The 12641-nt window shown below is 63.5% G+C and overlaps 1 protein-coding gene across 3 annotated transcripts in view; it reads left to right on the top strand.

Annotated features, from left to right (window-relative positions):
- Nucleotides 1-12641, top strand: part of ABR (ABR activator of RhoGEF and GTPase) — a 37623-nt gene that overhangs the window by 10970 nt on the left and 14012 nt on the right. For 2 of the 3 annotated variants that reach the window (XM_066333440.1, XM_066333441.1), the window contains exons 2-11: nucleotides 2409-2593; nucleotides 6994-7098; nucleotides 7569-7754; nucleotides 8157-8264; nucleotides 8883-8943; nucleotides 11290-11342; nucleotides 11485-11625; nucleotides 11947-12068; nucleotides 12189-12354; nucleotides 12468-12590. In XM_066333440.1, the coding sequence (XP_066189537.1) occupies nucleotides 2486-2593; nucleotides 6994-7098; nucleotides 7569-7754; nucleotides 8157-8264; nucleotides 8883-8943; nucleotides 11290-11342; nucleotides 11485-11625; nucleotides 11947-12068; nucleotides 12189-12354; nucleotides 12468-12590 (1173 nt within the window). In that variant the 5' untranslated portion in view covers nucleotides 2409-2485. Of the gene's footprint in view, nucleotides 1-2408; nucleotides 2594-5010; nucleotides 5312-6993; nucleotides 7099-7568; nucleotides 7755-8156; nucleotides 8265-8882; nucleotides 8944-11289; nucleotides 11343-11484; nucleotides 11626-11946; nucleotides 12069-12188; nucleotides 12355-12467; nucleotides 12591-12641 lie in introns of those variants that run through there. The other variant, XM_066333442.1, reaches the window with a different exon arrangement.

Here is a 12641-nt window from a genome sequence, read left to right on the forward strand (position 1 = left end):
GGGTTTGGGCTGCCTGGGTGCCACAAGCACCCCACAGGCAGAAAGACACAGGGGACAACCTCTCTGTGTCCCCTCACCTGTCAGTGTCTCCCTTTCCTTTCCTGGTTGCTTGGTGGTGCTTGGTCCCCTCCTTTGGGGGTGCTGGGGAGGTTCCTCTGCCCAGGCTCCCCAGGTGAGGCCCCTCAAATCCTGCACAGCTGTGGGTGGCACAGCTGGAGCTGTGGGGACATGGCTCTGTCCTGTGGGCAGCACAGAGTCCCTCTCCTTGAGTGCCTGCTGGGCACTGCCTGTAGATATCCCCCGGCCTGGCCTGGGACTGAGATGTAGATCTGCTCCAACTGGTAGCAACAGGAGCCAGGTCATTCCTGCATCCCTGCAGGCCAGTCCCTTCCCTCTCCATGCCACCTTCTTCCCTGCACTGCTGCAGGTGTCACCTCCCAGAGTCCCCAGCTGCGTCATTAACGCTGTGTTCCTCATTAGCTGGGTGCTGAGCCACCCAGGTGTGCCACCCTGCTGTGCCAGGACTGCCACAGTGACAGTGGCACTCTGGGTGTCCCTGTGGTTAAGCCTGGAGCTGCAGACCTTGGCCATGGTGGAGGGAAGGCAGTGCCACCTCATGACCTCTGAGCTGGTGGGGACCATCAGCTTTGGCGCCTCTCTGCTGCCTTGGCTCCCCCTTAGACCCCACCTGATGGGACAAGGTGCATGGGAGAGCACTTTGGGATGCTCTGGGGCATTCCCACCCTGGGGACAGTCCCTGGTTGTGGGGGCTTAGGGGAGCTGTGTGGAGTGGGTGTGTGGGGAGTCCCCATCATGAGGGACATCAGTGCTAGTGATCCTCATGCTGCTGTGCTCCTGGATGGTGCTGGAACCTGTCCAAGACAGGAGAGACCATAGACATCCCACCATGAGGAGGCAGGACAGGTTAGAGCCAGGGTTCCTTTTTTTCCTGGGAGCTGAGGACCAGGGGGTGTTATGGGTGGGGAGACCAATCCAGTCAGCTCCCGGGTTGGAGGTGGGCTCTGGTGGCCTGCTGAGGGAGGCTCCACAGCCTCTGAGGGATAGTTATCAGCTAATTGCTAAAGAAGTAAGGTCTGAGAGGGGCTGTGGTGTCCTGGCAGAGATGTCACAGCTCTCCTCCAACCCCCCTCGGGTGCAGGATGGGACTCCCCATCCCTCCCCACTGGCACTGGCAGGGCAGAGCAATGCTTTGCAGCGCTCTTTGATTTAAAGATTTATCCACTTTCCCTAGGAAGCAGGATGTAATATTAATGTGCTGAGTGGTGTTGGTGGGAGCCAGGGGAGTCCTTGTCCAGGATGGCCAGGGCCGTGGGGACATGGAGTGGCAGCGGTGTGGGGTTTGGTCTGGGGTGGCTGCCCTGAGCCCAGTGCACCCTGCTTTGGCCAGGTTATCACCTGGGGTCTTAGCTGGGGTCTCCCCAGTGTCTGTGCCCAGGAAGCTGTGGGGATGTGGCTTCCAGGGATCCGCGGGGCTGATGGATGGGAGCGAGGGGCTGCCATGGGATCGGGGTGGTGCTGGATGAGCCCCCCGCCTCTTGGGGAGCTGCCGAGGGGCTGCTGGCCTCAGGCATGGCGGGAGGTGCTGGCTGCACCCCCCGGCCGCCCCTGCCGCAGCCGGGCTCCCTTCCCCCTCCCCTTTGTCAGCATCTCGGGGCTGCTGCAGCCACCTCTTCCCGCCGCCACCGAGCCGCTGCCGTTCCCATGGTAACAGGTTAGGATGTACCCCGAGGCCCCACTGCAGACCCTGGAGCCCCCCCAGCCCTCCCACTTGGGGCTCTGTCTCCCCGAAATCCCCCTGGGCCATGGGGGATTGTGGGTCACCATGGGGCACCCCAAAACCGGTGCTGCTCTGGGATGGGGGGGCTCATCCTGCGCTGGGAGCGCAGCCCCCGTGGGTCCCCCGTCGGGGAGGCAATGGAGCCCTTCTGCCAGGGGACACATTGCCATCCTCCGAGGAGTGTGGGCATGGGCAGGGAGGACGGCGGCTGTGGCTGCCAGCCCAGCTCATCGTCTCTCCCCGGGGATGGCACAGGGATGGTGGCCGGCGGGGCACAGCCACTTGCATGGGGCTGGAGCGTCTGGCAGAGCAGCTGTCCCTGCGCAGACGAGGCCGTCGGCCTCTCGGTTCCGTTAATTATTCAAATATAGGGAAGTGTGTCGAGCAGAGGATGCCTGCGGGGCCGAGGATGCTCGGTGTGATGTGTGATGTCTTCTTGCCTGCTTGGCTGAGCGCGCAGCGAGGCTGGGCTGGGCTGTCCGTGGTCACCCCTGGGACGCGGGGTCAGCTGCCCACGGGTGACCACAGGCTGGGCTGGGTGGCCTCGGTGCCGCACGGTGACCCTGAGCCGTGCCCGGATGCTCACGGCCACCCTCTCTCACCCCGGCAGACTTCAACTATGGTGCGGACGAGTACGACGCCGAGGGCAACGAGGAGCCCAAGGCGCTGCCGGAGGGCTCGGAAACCATGCCCTACATCGATGAATCGCCCACCATGTCCCCCCAGCTCAGCGCCCGCGGCCAGGACAGCGGGGACGGGGTCTCGCCCACGCCCACCGATGGCCTCGGCACAGGGGTAGGTGCTGGGGGCGCGGGGGGTGGCTCGGGGCTCTGCGTGTCCGCGGTGTTTGTGCTCTGCTGCTGCCGTCACCTGGGGCACTGTGCCCGGTTTCCGCTGGCCGTGGCAGTCCGGGCGCCGGGGAGCAGCGGTTCGGGGGATGCCGTGTCCCTGTCCCGCCGTGTCCCTGTCCCGCCGTGTCCCTGTCCCGCCGTGTCCCTGTCCCGGCCGGGAGCGCTGGAAGCGGGCAGTTCTCAGGGTCCCAGCTCCAGAAGCCCTTGGGGACAGGGCGCAGCGGCTCCGCGGGCTGTCGGCTCCATCTAGTGGCACTCGGGGACCGGCCACCAGCAGGAGTGGGGACACAAGGTATCCCCCCCCTCGCTCTGGATAATTTAGATTATAACCCTTGCTGTTCGCAGCGCATCCTTGGGAAGCTTTTTGGTTTTCCAACAGAGGAGGAATGCCAGGAGAGCTGCGGGATGGGATCCAAATTAAAAAAAAAAAAAAAAAAAAAGGGCGGGATTTTTTTCCAAAATGAAAGTTTCCATGAAGCCCTGGAGCGGTGGGGTCCCGGCAGACGCATTGGCCCCTCGGGGTTAGTGCGGGGAGCCACCGCACGGCTCCAGGCTGGGGAATCCCCCGGCGCTGCCGCTGCCCGGGCTGGAAAAAGTGAAGTTTTATTTTTGTCATGGAAAGAGTTAAGCTTCTGACCCGGATGCTGAGGCAGAAGAGGGAGAGGTGTGGCTTCCTCCCCAGGGCAGCCCTGCGCAGCATCGTCGTCCCAAAACCCAGCGCCCCTGGGGAGGGAGAGGAGGGTGCTGCCCTCTGCCACCGCCTCCCGGGGCTGTCTCTAAACCACTCGAGTTCGGGGCTCCTTGTCCCCCCAGCACAGCCCTGACACGCCGGTGCTGGGACCCCGAGGCCAGCAGGGACAGCAGAGGGTGGCCCTGGGGAGCGGGGTGGGGGGAGATGTTGGCAGAGGGGAGTCCCTGAGGGCTGCTGGGGAACGCTGGGTCTGGGCACAGGCAGAGATATTGATTTTTGTGACCTACAGGACTGGGAAGTGTTGGAGCCCAGTGCCAGCTCTGCCTCCATCTCTTTATCTGGAGCTGCTTGTGCTGGCAGAGCAGCCTCCAACACCAGCCCACGAGGGGCACAGGCTTGTGCCCATGTGGCTGAGGGCACAGGGTGCCATGTTCACCCCTCACTCCTCCAGCGAGGCAGGACTCGTGTCTGTGCCTTTGAGAGGGCTGGAGGAGCTTCTGGTGAGGTGTCTTTATCTTTAAGCTCCTGGGGCGGCTGTAACCATGTCTGGGGACTGTGACTGCTGCGCGCAGATACATCTTAACCCTCCCCATCCCACCTGAGAAACACGAGGTCCTGGTGTGGAGTTAGTGTCCCAGCTCCTGCTTGGGTACTGCCAGGTTTGGCACTTGGGCACTGTCCATTCCCCTGGACAGGGACCATTCCCCACTCTGGGGACCTGGCAGGGTTGTGGTGCAAAAGCTGAGCTGTGGCATGGACACAGGGCTGGACACGGGCTCTGGAAAGTCCCTGTGTCTGTGTCTCTGCCCACATCTCACAGGAGGAGTTTGTTGCAGGCTCGGAGGGTGCAGGGAGAAGAGATGGCTCCTGTGGGCAGAGCACATGCAGCCACTGCTTCCCCTTTTGCTTCTGAGGAGCCTGTGGGAAACTACTGAAACAGCTCTTGCATTAGTATCCCCTCCTCCAGCCTGCTCTTGCCTTGTTTTCCAAGGCCCAGTGTCCCTTATAAGGATCACAGAGTGATCCACAGCGCCGGTGTCGCCGTGTCCTGGGGCTGCGGTCAGGCTGGGGCAGCGGTGAGGTGCTAACTGGTCCCCAAAGGATGTGTGGCAGATACGTGTGACCCACAGCTCAGCTCTGTGACACTGCCTCCAGGCCCCTGTGGGGCAGGGAGAGGCTTGGCACCGTCTGGGGGTGCACAGCCGTGTCCCCACGCTGCTGCCCTCCAAGCTCCCTTCTCGCTGCTGGCAATGGTCCCGCTCTGCCTTCCCACGGGACGCGGGGCTGCAGAGGGCTACAACAGAAGGGATGCTCTCCCACTGCCGCGGGTGGGAGCGCGGGGGGCCAGCCAGGGGACCCCTCCCCGCGCCTCCAGCTGGACACACGTTGGGAAAACCGGCCGGGGGAAGGCGGCTGCCTCTCTCCCCAGCCTTGACCACAGGCGGGCCGCGGCGGAGGAGCAGCCCCACCTCCATTGCCGAGAGAGCATTCATTTCCTGTAGGAGCAGGGCGGAGCGGGCGCTGGGCGCGGGCAGCGGCCCCTGCACCGCCCGCGGCCCCGGGGCCGAGCGGAGCCGGCCGGGAGCGGGGCTGGCCCTGGGCTCGCAGCGCTGCCCAGAGCACGGAGCTGCCGCCGCCGGCTCGGCAGCCGCGCCGGGAGAGCCCGGGCCGCCGGGGACGGGGGAGGCCGGAGCTGGGTCAGGCTGGAGCAGCACCGGGGATCCCATAATGGCTCCTTTCATCCCGCGCTGGTGGCCGGCGTCCAGAGCTGAGTCAGGCTGGGACGGCTCGGCCGCGTGAGTCCCCTTTGCCTGGAGCCTTGCGGGGTCCCCTCCGCGCCCCGCTGCGCGGCCGGCCATGGAGGAGGAAGAGGAGGCCATAGGGTACCTGGATAAAGTGCTGGAGGATGAAGATGACTCCGAGCCAGGAACCCCCACCAGCCCCGTGTCTCCGTTTTCGCCCGGCGAGAAGGTGGGCAGCGGGGGGACCCTGCCCCCGTGCTGGGCAGTGGGTGTGGGCACAAGGGGCATCTTGCTGGTGCTGGTGATGCCCAGGTGTTGGAACGGCTCCTGGGGTGATGTGGTGGGTGCTGGTGGGGGACAGAGCTGGGGGCAGCGGGAGCATCACCGTGGCCCCAGTACACCCCAGGACTGCCTGTGGCCAGGGGCAAGGGGCACGGGGCAGGGCTGTGCCAGGCACAAGGTGTGGAGGGCTCAGAGTGGGGTGACCACCCAGCTGTCCTTCCAGGGGTGAGCACAGCCACACGTGCTGTGGGGTGGGAGCTGCGTGGCTCAGCAGAGACAGCACTGGATGCTCAGGAAGGGGCGGGTTTTACACTCTGCCCCACTGCTCAGCCACCAGAAACTTCTAAACAGTCCCCAAACAGAGCTGGGGGGGCAGACCTGGGGACACCCCTGTGCTGGCAGGTGCAGCTCAGCATCTCATGCCCACCCTGCCAGGGTGCCTGGGTGCTGCAAGAGGCCTCTGACCCTGCCCTTGCTGGGGTCTCCTGCATGGGGCAGCCACGAGGCCCTGATTAAGAGTCACTGCTCTGGGTCACAGGGGTCCAGTTGACATTGTCCCCGTGGGGTGTGTGGGCCCCTTGTCCCCTGAGCTCCTGCGCAGGGCCCAGGCTGGGGGAAGCAGGAAAAGCCCGTGACTAATCTGTGGCAAAGAGCCCACGAGCTCCCAGTGAATAAAAGTGGCCCCCCCGCACACCCTCCTGCTGTGCTGGTCACCGTGGGACAGCCTTAATGGGACAGTCTGGCAGGGTGGACACTGGTTGTCACAGCAGCGCCCAGGGCCGGCTGATGGACACTAGAGAGGGGCAGAGATGCTGACCCTCAGCCGTGCCCACCTCAGGGTTGTGCCCCCCAGGTGTTTGGAGCTGACACCTCCCCTGGCACAACAGCCAGAGCTAGCGTGGGCAGAGGGGAGATGCCACCAATGTCCTCCCCAAACCATCATGAACGGCTGAGAGTGATGCCCCCATGGCTCTGCCTGGCCCCTGTCTGGGTGGCACAGCCTGGTCCTCAAGTGTGATTTTTAAGGAGAGAAGCCAAGGTGTGACATGGGATGGTCCAGGGTCTGGGGTGTCCCTGCCTGGGCACTGGCAGAGCCTCGCTGAGGGTCCCAGAGCCCCCCCAGCCCGGACATCTCCCTGCCATGAGGGTCACACCACAGGAGCATCAGTGCTGCAGCAGACCTGGGCGCTGGGACACGCCCCAGAGCCACTGGGCAGTGCCTACTGGGGTGGCACTTCCCGAGGGAAACCTCAGCCAAGGGGAAGGGTGGTGCCGCGTCACGTGGGAGCACCATCCAGCGCCAAGCATGATTTCACTGGGCGTCTCTGGACTCTGCCCTGGGAGAGTCCTGCCATGCCGTGCGCCATCCTGGAGCTCTGCCAGCGACGCTGGGCTCGTGGCCAGCCTGGAGCAGGGAGGGGAGAGAAGCCAGCACGGCTCGTGGCTTTCCCAGCCGGCTCCAGACGGGCTCTGCTGCCCAGCGGGCACATGCCCGCGCCTTGCCACGGAGCTTTCCTGACACTGGCAGGGATATGTGCCCACGTGGGGATGCCAGGAATGGTGGGATGAGGGGTCTCCTCCTCCTGTGCCACTTGCTGGCTCAGCCAGGCTCCTTGCTGTGTTCTGCAGGGCGAGCGGGACGCTGGCAAAGGCCTGGAGATGCGGAAGTTGGTGCTCTCTGGTTTCCTGGCCAGTGAGGAGATCTACATCAACCAGCTGGAGGCCCTCTTGTTGGTGAGCACAGCCTCCAGACTGGACAGTCCCTCCAGGAATGGATGGATGGATGGATGGATGGATGGATGGATGGATGGATGGATGGATGGATGGAGTCATTTCTTCCTGGGTGGCTTCCCCCAGACATGTCAGCCTGAGTGGGAGCAAAAGCTCCAGAAGCCACACCAGAGCCAGCTTTGCTCTGTCCTGTCCATCTCACCTTCCCCAGTGCCCATGTCCATGTTGGGGACATATTTATAGCCCTGCTTCCTCTTGTGGCCTTGCTGACCTTCATGGCGAGACGCTGTTGCACAACACGGGGTCACCACCACTGTGGGGAAATCCGAGGATGCAGGAGCCCAGAGTGCCCCTTAGTCCAGCTGCCAGCCTTGGTCCCTGTGTCCCAGGCAGCCCTCGCTGCCAGCTGAGATCCTCCTCATCTCCAGTGTTCTCCTCTTAGCCCTCATCTCAAACTCTCCCTTCTCTGGCAGCCCATGAAGCCACTGAAGGCCACGGCCACCACGTCGCAGCCCGTCCTCACGCTCCAGCAGATCGAGACGATTTTCTACAAGATCCAGGATATCTATGAGATCCACAAGGAGTTCTATGACAGCCTGTGCCCGAAGGTGCAGCAGTGGGACAGCAATGTCACCATGGGCCACCTCTTCCAGAAGCTGGTATGCATCTTCCTTGGGTCTTGCTCCACTTGGAAGCAGAGAAGGGCTGGAGTTGTGCTGAGTTTGGAGTTGTGCTGCCCACGAGGGCTGTGCCCGTGGATGCCATGACCATGCTGGGGAGAGGAGGAGAGGCCAGGTTGAAGGGCTGTAGCTTCAGCTTCTGCTGTCCAGGCACTTGATATCTCTCTGCTGGATTTTGGAGGTTTATGGAGGCACAGGCTGGGCAGGAGCTCCACCATCCTGCCCTGAGCAGGAGCCAAGCATGTGACCCCCAGCTGGCTGAGTGTCCTGCCAGGAGGGGACAACTCTGGGCAGTGTCACCTCAAAGGCTGCCTGACCCCTTGGGTGCTGTGGGGGGCTTCAGCACCCTGCTGGTGCCTGGCTAACCCCCACTCCCCACAGGCCAGCCAGCTGGGGGTCTACAAGGCCTTTGTGGATAACTACAAAATCGCATTGGAGACGGCAGAGAAGTGCAGCCAGAGCAACTACCAGTTCCAGAAGATCTCGGAGGTAAGCTGGGATGGGGCTGTGCCAATGGGACAGGGCTGTGCCCGGGCTGTCCCTGCACAGGACAGAGAACACTGTCCTCGTGGCTGAGCTGACCGTGTCTGCCCTGTGGAGATGCTCTCCTTGCCCTGGGGACTCACAGGGACTGTCCCCAAGGGCTGGGCCACTGGGGGCTGTGCTGGAGGGCCATGGTCTTTTGGGTGTTGCAGGAGGTTGTCCCCACCTCATGCAGGCTCAGGTTGGGCTGTGCAATCACCACCCCAGTCCAGTGCTGGTGGGTGCTGGGCACCTGTGGCTCATCTCCTGCTGCCTGCATCTCCATGCCTGGCTCCCCTACAGAAATGGGGACCTCCGTGGCTACAGCCTGGACCCCCTTATCCCGTCCATGTCCGTGGCATCACCACCATGTCCCAGCTGCTGGGCACAGCCAGAACTGCTCCCAGCCGGGCAGGAACCCACACTCCTTCACCCAGCACCCACCCGTGTGTGGCCTCCAGCACGGCCAGGCTGGGCCAGGGGGAGATATCAGGGTGCAGGAAGGATGGGGGGCACCCCATGACCTTGAACCCCCCTTCACCCCAGCCCCCCACGGGCTGCTCTGATGGGCCTTTCCCTCCCTAGGAGCTGAAGGTGAAGGGCCCCAAGGACTCGAAGGAGAGCCACACGTCCGTCACCATGGAGGGTACGGCGGGTTTGGGGAGGGGGACGCAGGTTTTTGTGTGTGTGTGTGTGGGTGAATTACCGAGCCCTTTGTGTGCACCTGGAGCCGGGGGAAGGATAAGGGGCGGAGGTCGCGGCTCTTTAGGATGCGGGGGGCGTGCGGCAGCCCCCAGCCCCTGGCCAGCGCTCCTCCCCGCCCGCGGCTGTGCCGGGAGCCGTGCGGAGGGGCCGGGGCTGTGCCGCAGCCGCCTGAGCGGCAGCGATGGCTGCGTGCACACGGGGCTGCCATGGAAATCCTCGTCATCGTCCGGCTCTGCTGTAACTGCACCTATGGTGAGGCGAGGGGGGCGGCGGCGATTTGGGGTGCCGGTGAAGGGGAGTGATGCCGCGGGGTCTGTGCCGGGATTGGGGGGGTGGAGGCTGCGTCGTGCTCTGCAGGCTGAAGTTGGGAGCGTCTTTGTTCCAGGCTCGATTGAATCATCTTGGCTCCGGCACACGCGGCCACGCGCTGGCTGTCCCCGCCGGGCAGGGGACAGGGGACAGGGGCAGGGGCTCCGGCCGGGGATGGGACACAAGGAGCTGGGGTGGGCAGCGGGATCCTGGGCTGGGGGACCCCCTCTGCCACGTGGGTGGTGATGGGTCCCCGTTTGTTCCCAGAATGGTGGGGCTGGAATGTCCATCTCTGCATGGCTGGGAGCAGAGGCACCGGGCATCCCTGCCTGCCGCTGCCCTGGGTCCCAGGCTGGCAGGACTGTGTGCACACAGAGACCCTTGCTCCTCTCTTGTGCTGGGACAACCCCTCCCAGGGCTCCCCGGAGCTTTGTGTGTGCCTGTGGTGATGGCAGCAGGAGGGACCATCCTTCCTGTGGGTCTGGGATGGTGGAAAAGGGGCACAGGGTGAGGGCTGAGCCCTCTGCCAGCCTCTGGCTGGTGTCTCTGCCCTGAAGAGCTCCTTAGTGCCTGGGTAGGAGTTGGAGGGGTTCCTCCAGTACAGTTCTTGGTACAAGATTAGGGCTCTACCTGGTCCTTGCTGCTTGCTGGTGCCTTATTAATCATAGAGGACATGGACCTTGCCATGCTCCTGGTGGCTGAGCCACAGAGAGGGACAGGATTGTCAGCCTTTCCCCATGGATTGTTGGCCTTTGCTCCCTGCCTGTCACCTTTATCCCAGAGCAGGGTTCTTGCTGGCTGTCACAGGAAGAAGGGCTCTTGTTTTACCCTCTGGCATGGAGCTGTGGGGGTGCAGCTTCTGGTTAAGGTTCAGCCTGGCATCGTCACCTCCTGAGCAGAGACACCCTGCTCACCCTGTCTCAGGACTGGGGCAGCACCCTCTGGGATAAAGGGGATGGGAACTCCCCACAACTCAGCCCAGGGTGAGGAGGTGGCACCTTTCCCCCCCCTGCCCAAAACCTGGCTGCTCTCAGCCCTGGCAGTTTGGGGAAGTGCTCCAAAGTGAAGGGAAAACCCAGAGACATCAGCTTGGCTGGAAGCAGCCTGGGGAGGCATGAATGTGGCCAGGCACAGGGAGCAGCACTGTGAGTGGGCTCTGTGCCTTTGGCTGCCCAGAGAGGTGGGGAGGAGGAGAAGGGTCTGTCTGCTTCTACTGAAATGTGCCTCTGAAGAGCCTCTGGGGCTGTTTCCTGCTGGGGGGGTGTGTGGCAGGAGAAAGGGGTTGTCTGTGCCCTGTGTGTGGGGCAGCTCTGCCCCCTGCCCTGGTGGGGCCTTATGTGCAGTCACGGGGGGCTGCAGGCAGGGACAGGGGGCAGTGGTGTTGGGCTGAAGCCTTGGACCTGGTGTTCTCTGTATGTGGGGGTTTTGCTGCTGCTGGAGCAGCCTGGGGCCCCCTTGGCACCCAGGGCTGGTGCAGAGAGGTGGGTACAGGGTGTCCCATGGGGTGGCAGAGCCCGGTGAGAGACAGGCTGAGCCAAAAGAGAAACTGAAAAAGCTGCTGAGGGTGACGAGCGGCTCTTCCGCCCCACGGCCACCGCACAGCAAGTGTGGTGCAGCCCTGCTGAGGAGGCGCTGCCCTCCAGAGGGCTGTCCCAGTCCTGTGCTGCCACAGCCGTGCTGGGACATCCTGTCCTGCAGTCACAGTGGTGCTCACCACCTGGCTGTGGTTCCTCCTGCCCCCAGCACAGCAGGACACGGGGCTGTGGCAGTGGTGGCTCCGGCACTACCATGGTGGTCCAGCTGTGCTGGCTCTCTGCAGACCAGATCCCCAGAAGTTTGCCCAGGGCTCTGTGCAGATCAGGGGGGGCTCTCTGAGCACCGGGGCTCCCCTCCTTGTCCCTGTGCTCTCTGTGACAGCTGGGAGAGGGGCCAGGGCTCCAGCCACAGGTGGCTGCTGACACTTTCTCTCTCCCCTCAGCGCTGCTGTACAAACCCATCGACCGGGTGACACGGAGCACCCTCGTCCTGCATGTGAGTGTGACACCACTCCCCGGGGATGGTGGTGGGCTCTGTCTCTGCTGCTCCTGGGGATCTGTGGGGAGTGGGGAGTGCTGATGAGGGGTCTCCAGGTTGGGTGCTTTGTAGCTGCTATCCTGTGCCTGTCTCCTTTCAGGACCTCCTCAAGCACACCCCAGCTGACCACCCTGACTACCCGCTGCTCCAGGACGCCCTCCGCATCTCCCAGAACTTCCTCTCCAGCATCAATGAGGACATTGACCCCCGGAGGACAGCAGTCACCACCCCCAAGGGCGAGGTGAGCCTGTGGGGAGGGCAGTGGCTGGGCACAGGGTGAGGGCTGAGCCCTCTGCCAGCCTCTGGCTGGTGTCCCTGCCCTGAAGAGCTCTTTAGTGCTTGGGTAGGAGTTGGAGAGGTTCCTCCAGTACAGTTCTAGGTACAAGATTAGGGCTCTGCCTGGTCCTTGCTGCTTGCTGGACCTTATTAAGCATAGAGGACATGGACCTTGCCATGCTCTTGGTGGCTGAGCCACAGAGAGGGACAGGATTGTCAGTCTTTCCCTGTGGATTGTTGGCCTTTGCTCCCTGCCTGTCCTCATGGCAGCCCCTCTGCCCCACAGACCCGGCAGCTTGTCAAGGATGGCTTCCTGGTGGAGCTGTCGGAGGGCTCGCGGAAGCTGCGGCACGTCTTCCTCTTCACCGACGTGCTGCTCTGTGCCAAGCTGAAGAAGACAGCAGTGGGGTAAGGAGGGCGCTGGGCACGGGGGGGAAAATGTGTCACAACCCCCCTGTCCCTCAGTGGGCTGGGATATGTGCCAGGGAGGGGCTCAGGCATCAGTCAGCACCCCTGCCCTGGCTGCAGGAAGCACCAGCAGTACGACTGTAAGTGGTACGTGCCCCTGGCCGACCTGGTGTTCCCCTCGCCGGAGGAGTCGGAGCACTGCCCGCAGGTCCACGTCATCCCCGACCACGAGCTGGAGGACATGAAGATGAAGATCTCTGCCATCAAGAGCGAGGTGCAGAAGGAGGTGAGAGAAGGGTGTGGGATTTGCTCTTGGGGCGGGTGCCTTGCTCTGGATCAGGGATGGGACCTGGGGGACAGGGGCACCTCTGAAAGGTCCTCCCTGCTCCCCGCCTGCAGAAAGCCAACAAGGGGCAGAGCCGCGCCATCGAGCGCCTCAAGAAGAAGATGTTTGAGAACGAATTCTGGCTGCTCCTCAACTCACCTGCCATTCCCTTCCGCATCCACAACCGCAACGGGAAGGTGAGGAGGGCGGGCTGGGGCCGGGCTCAGCCCTGCCTGCACACAGCCTGC

The sequence above is a fragment of the Sylvia atricapilla genome, chromosome 20 (assembly GCF_009819655.1).
Source record: "Sylvia atricapilla isolate bSylAtr1 chromosome 20, bSylAtr1.pri, whole genome shotgun sequence".
Classification (NCBI taxonomy): Eukaryota; Metazoa; Chordata; class Aves; order Passeriformes; family Sylviidae; genus Sylvia; species Sylvia atricapilla.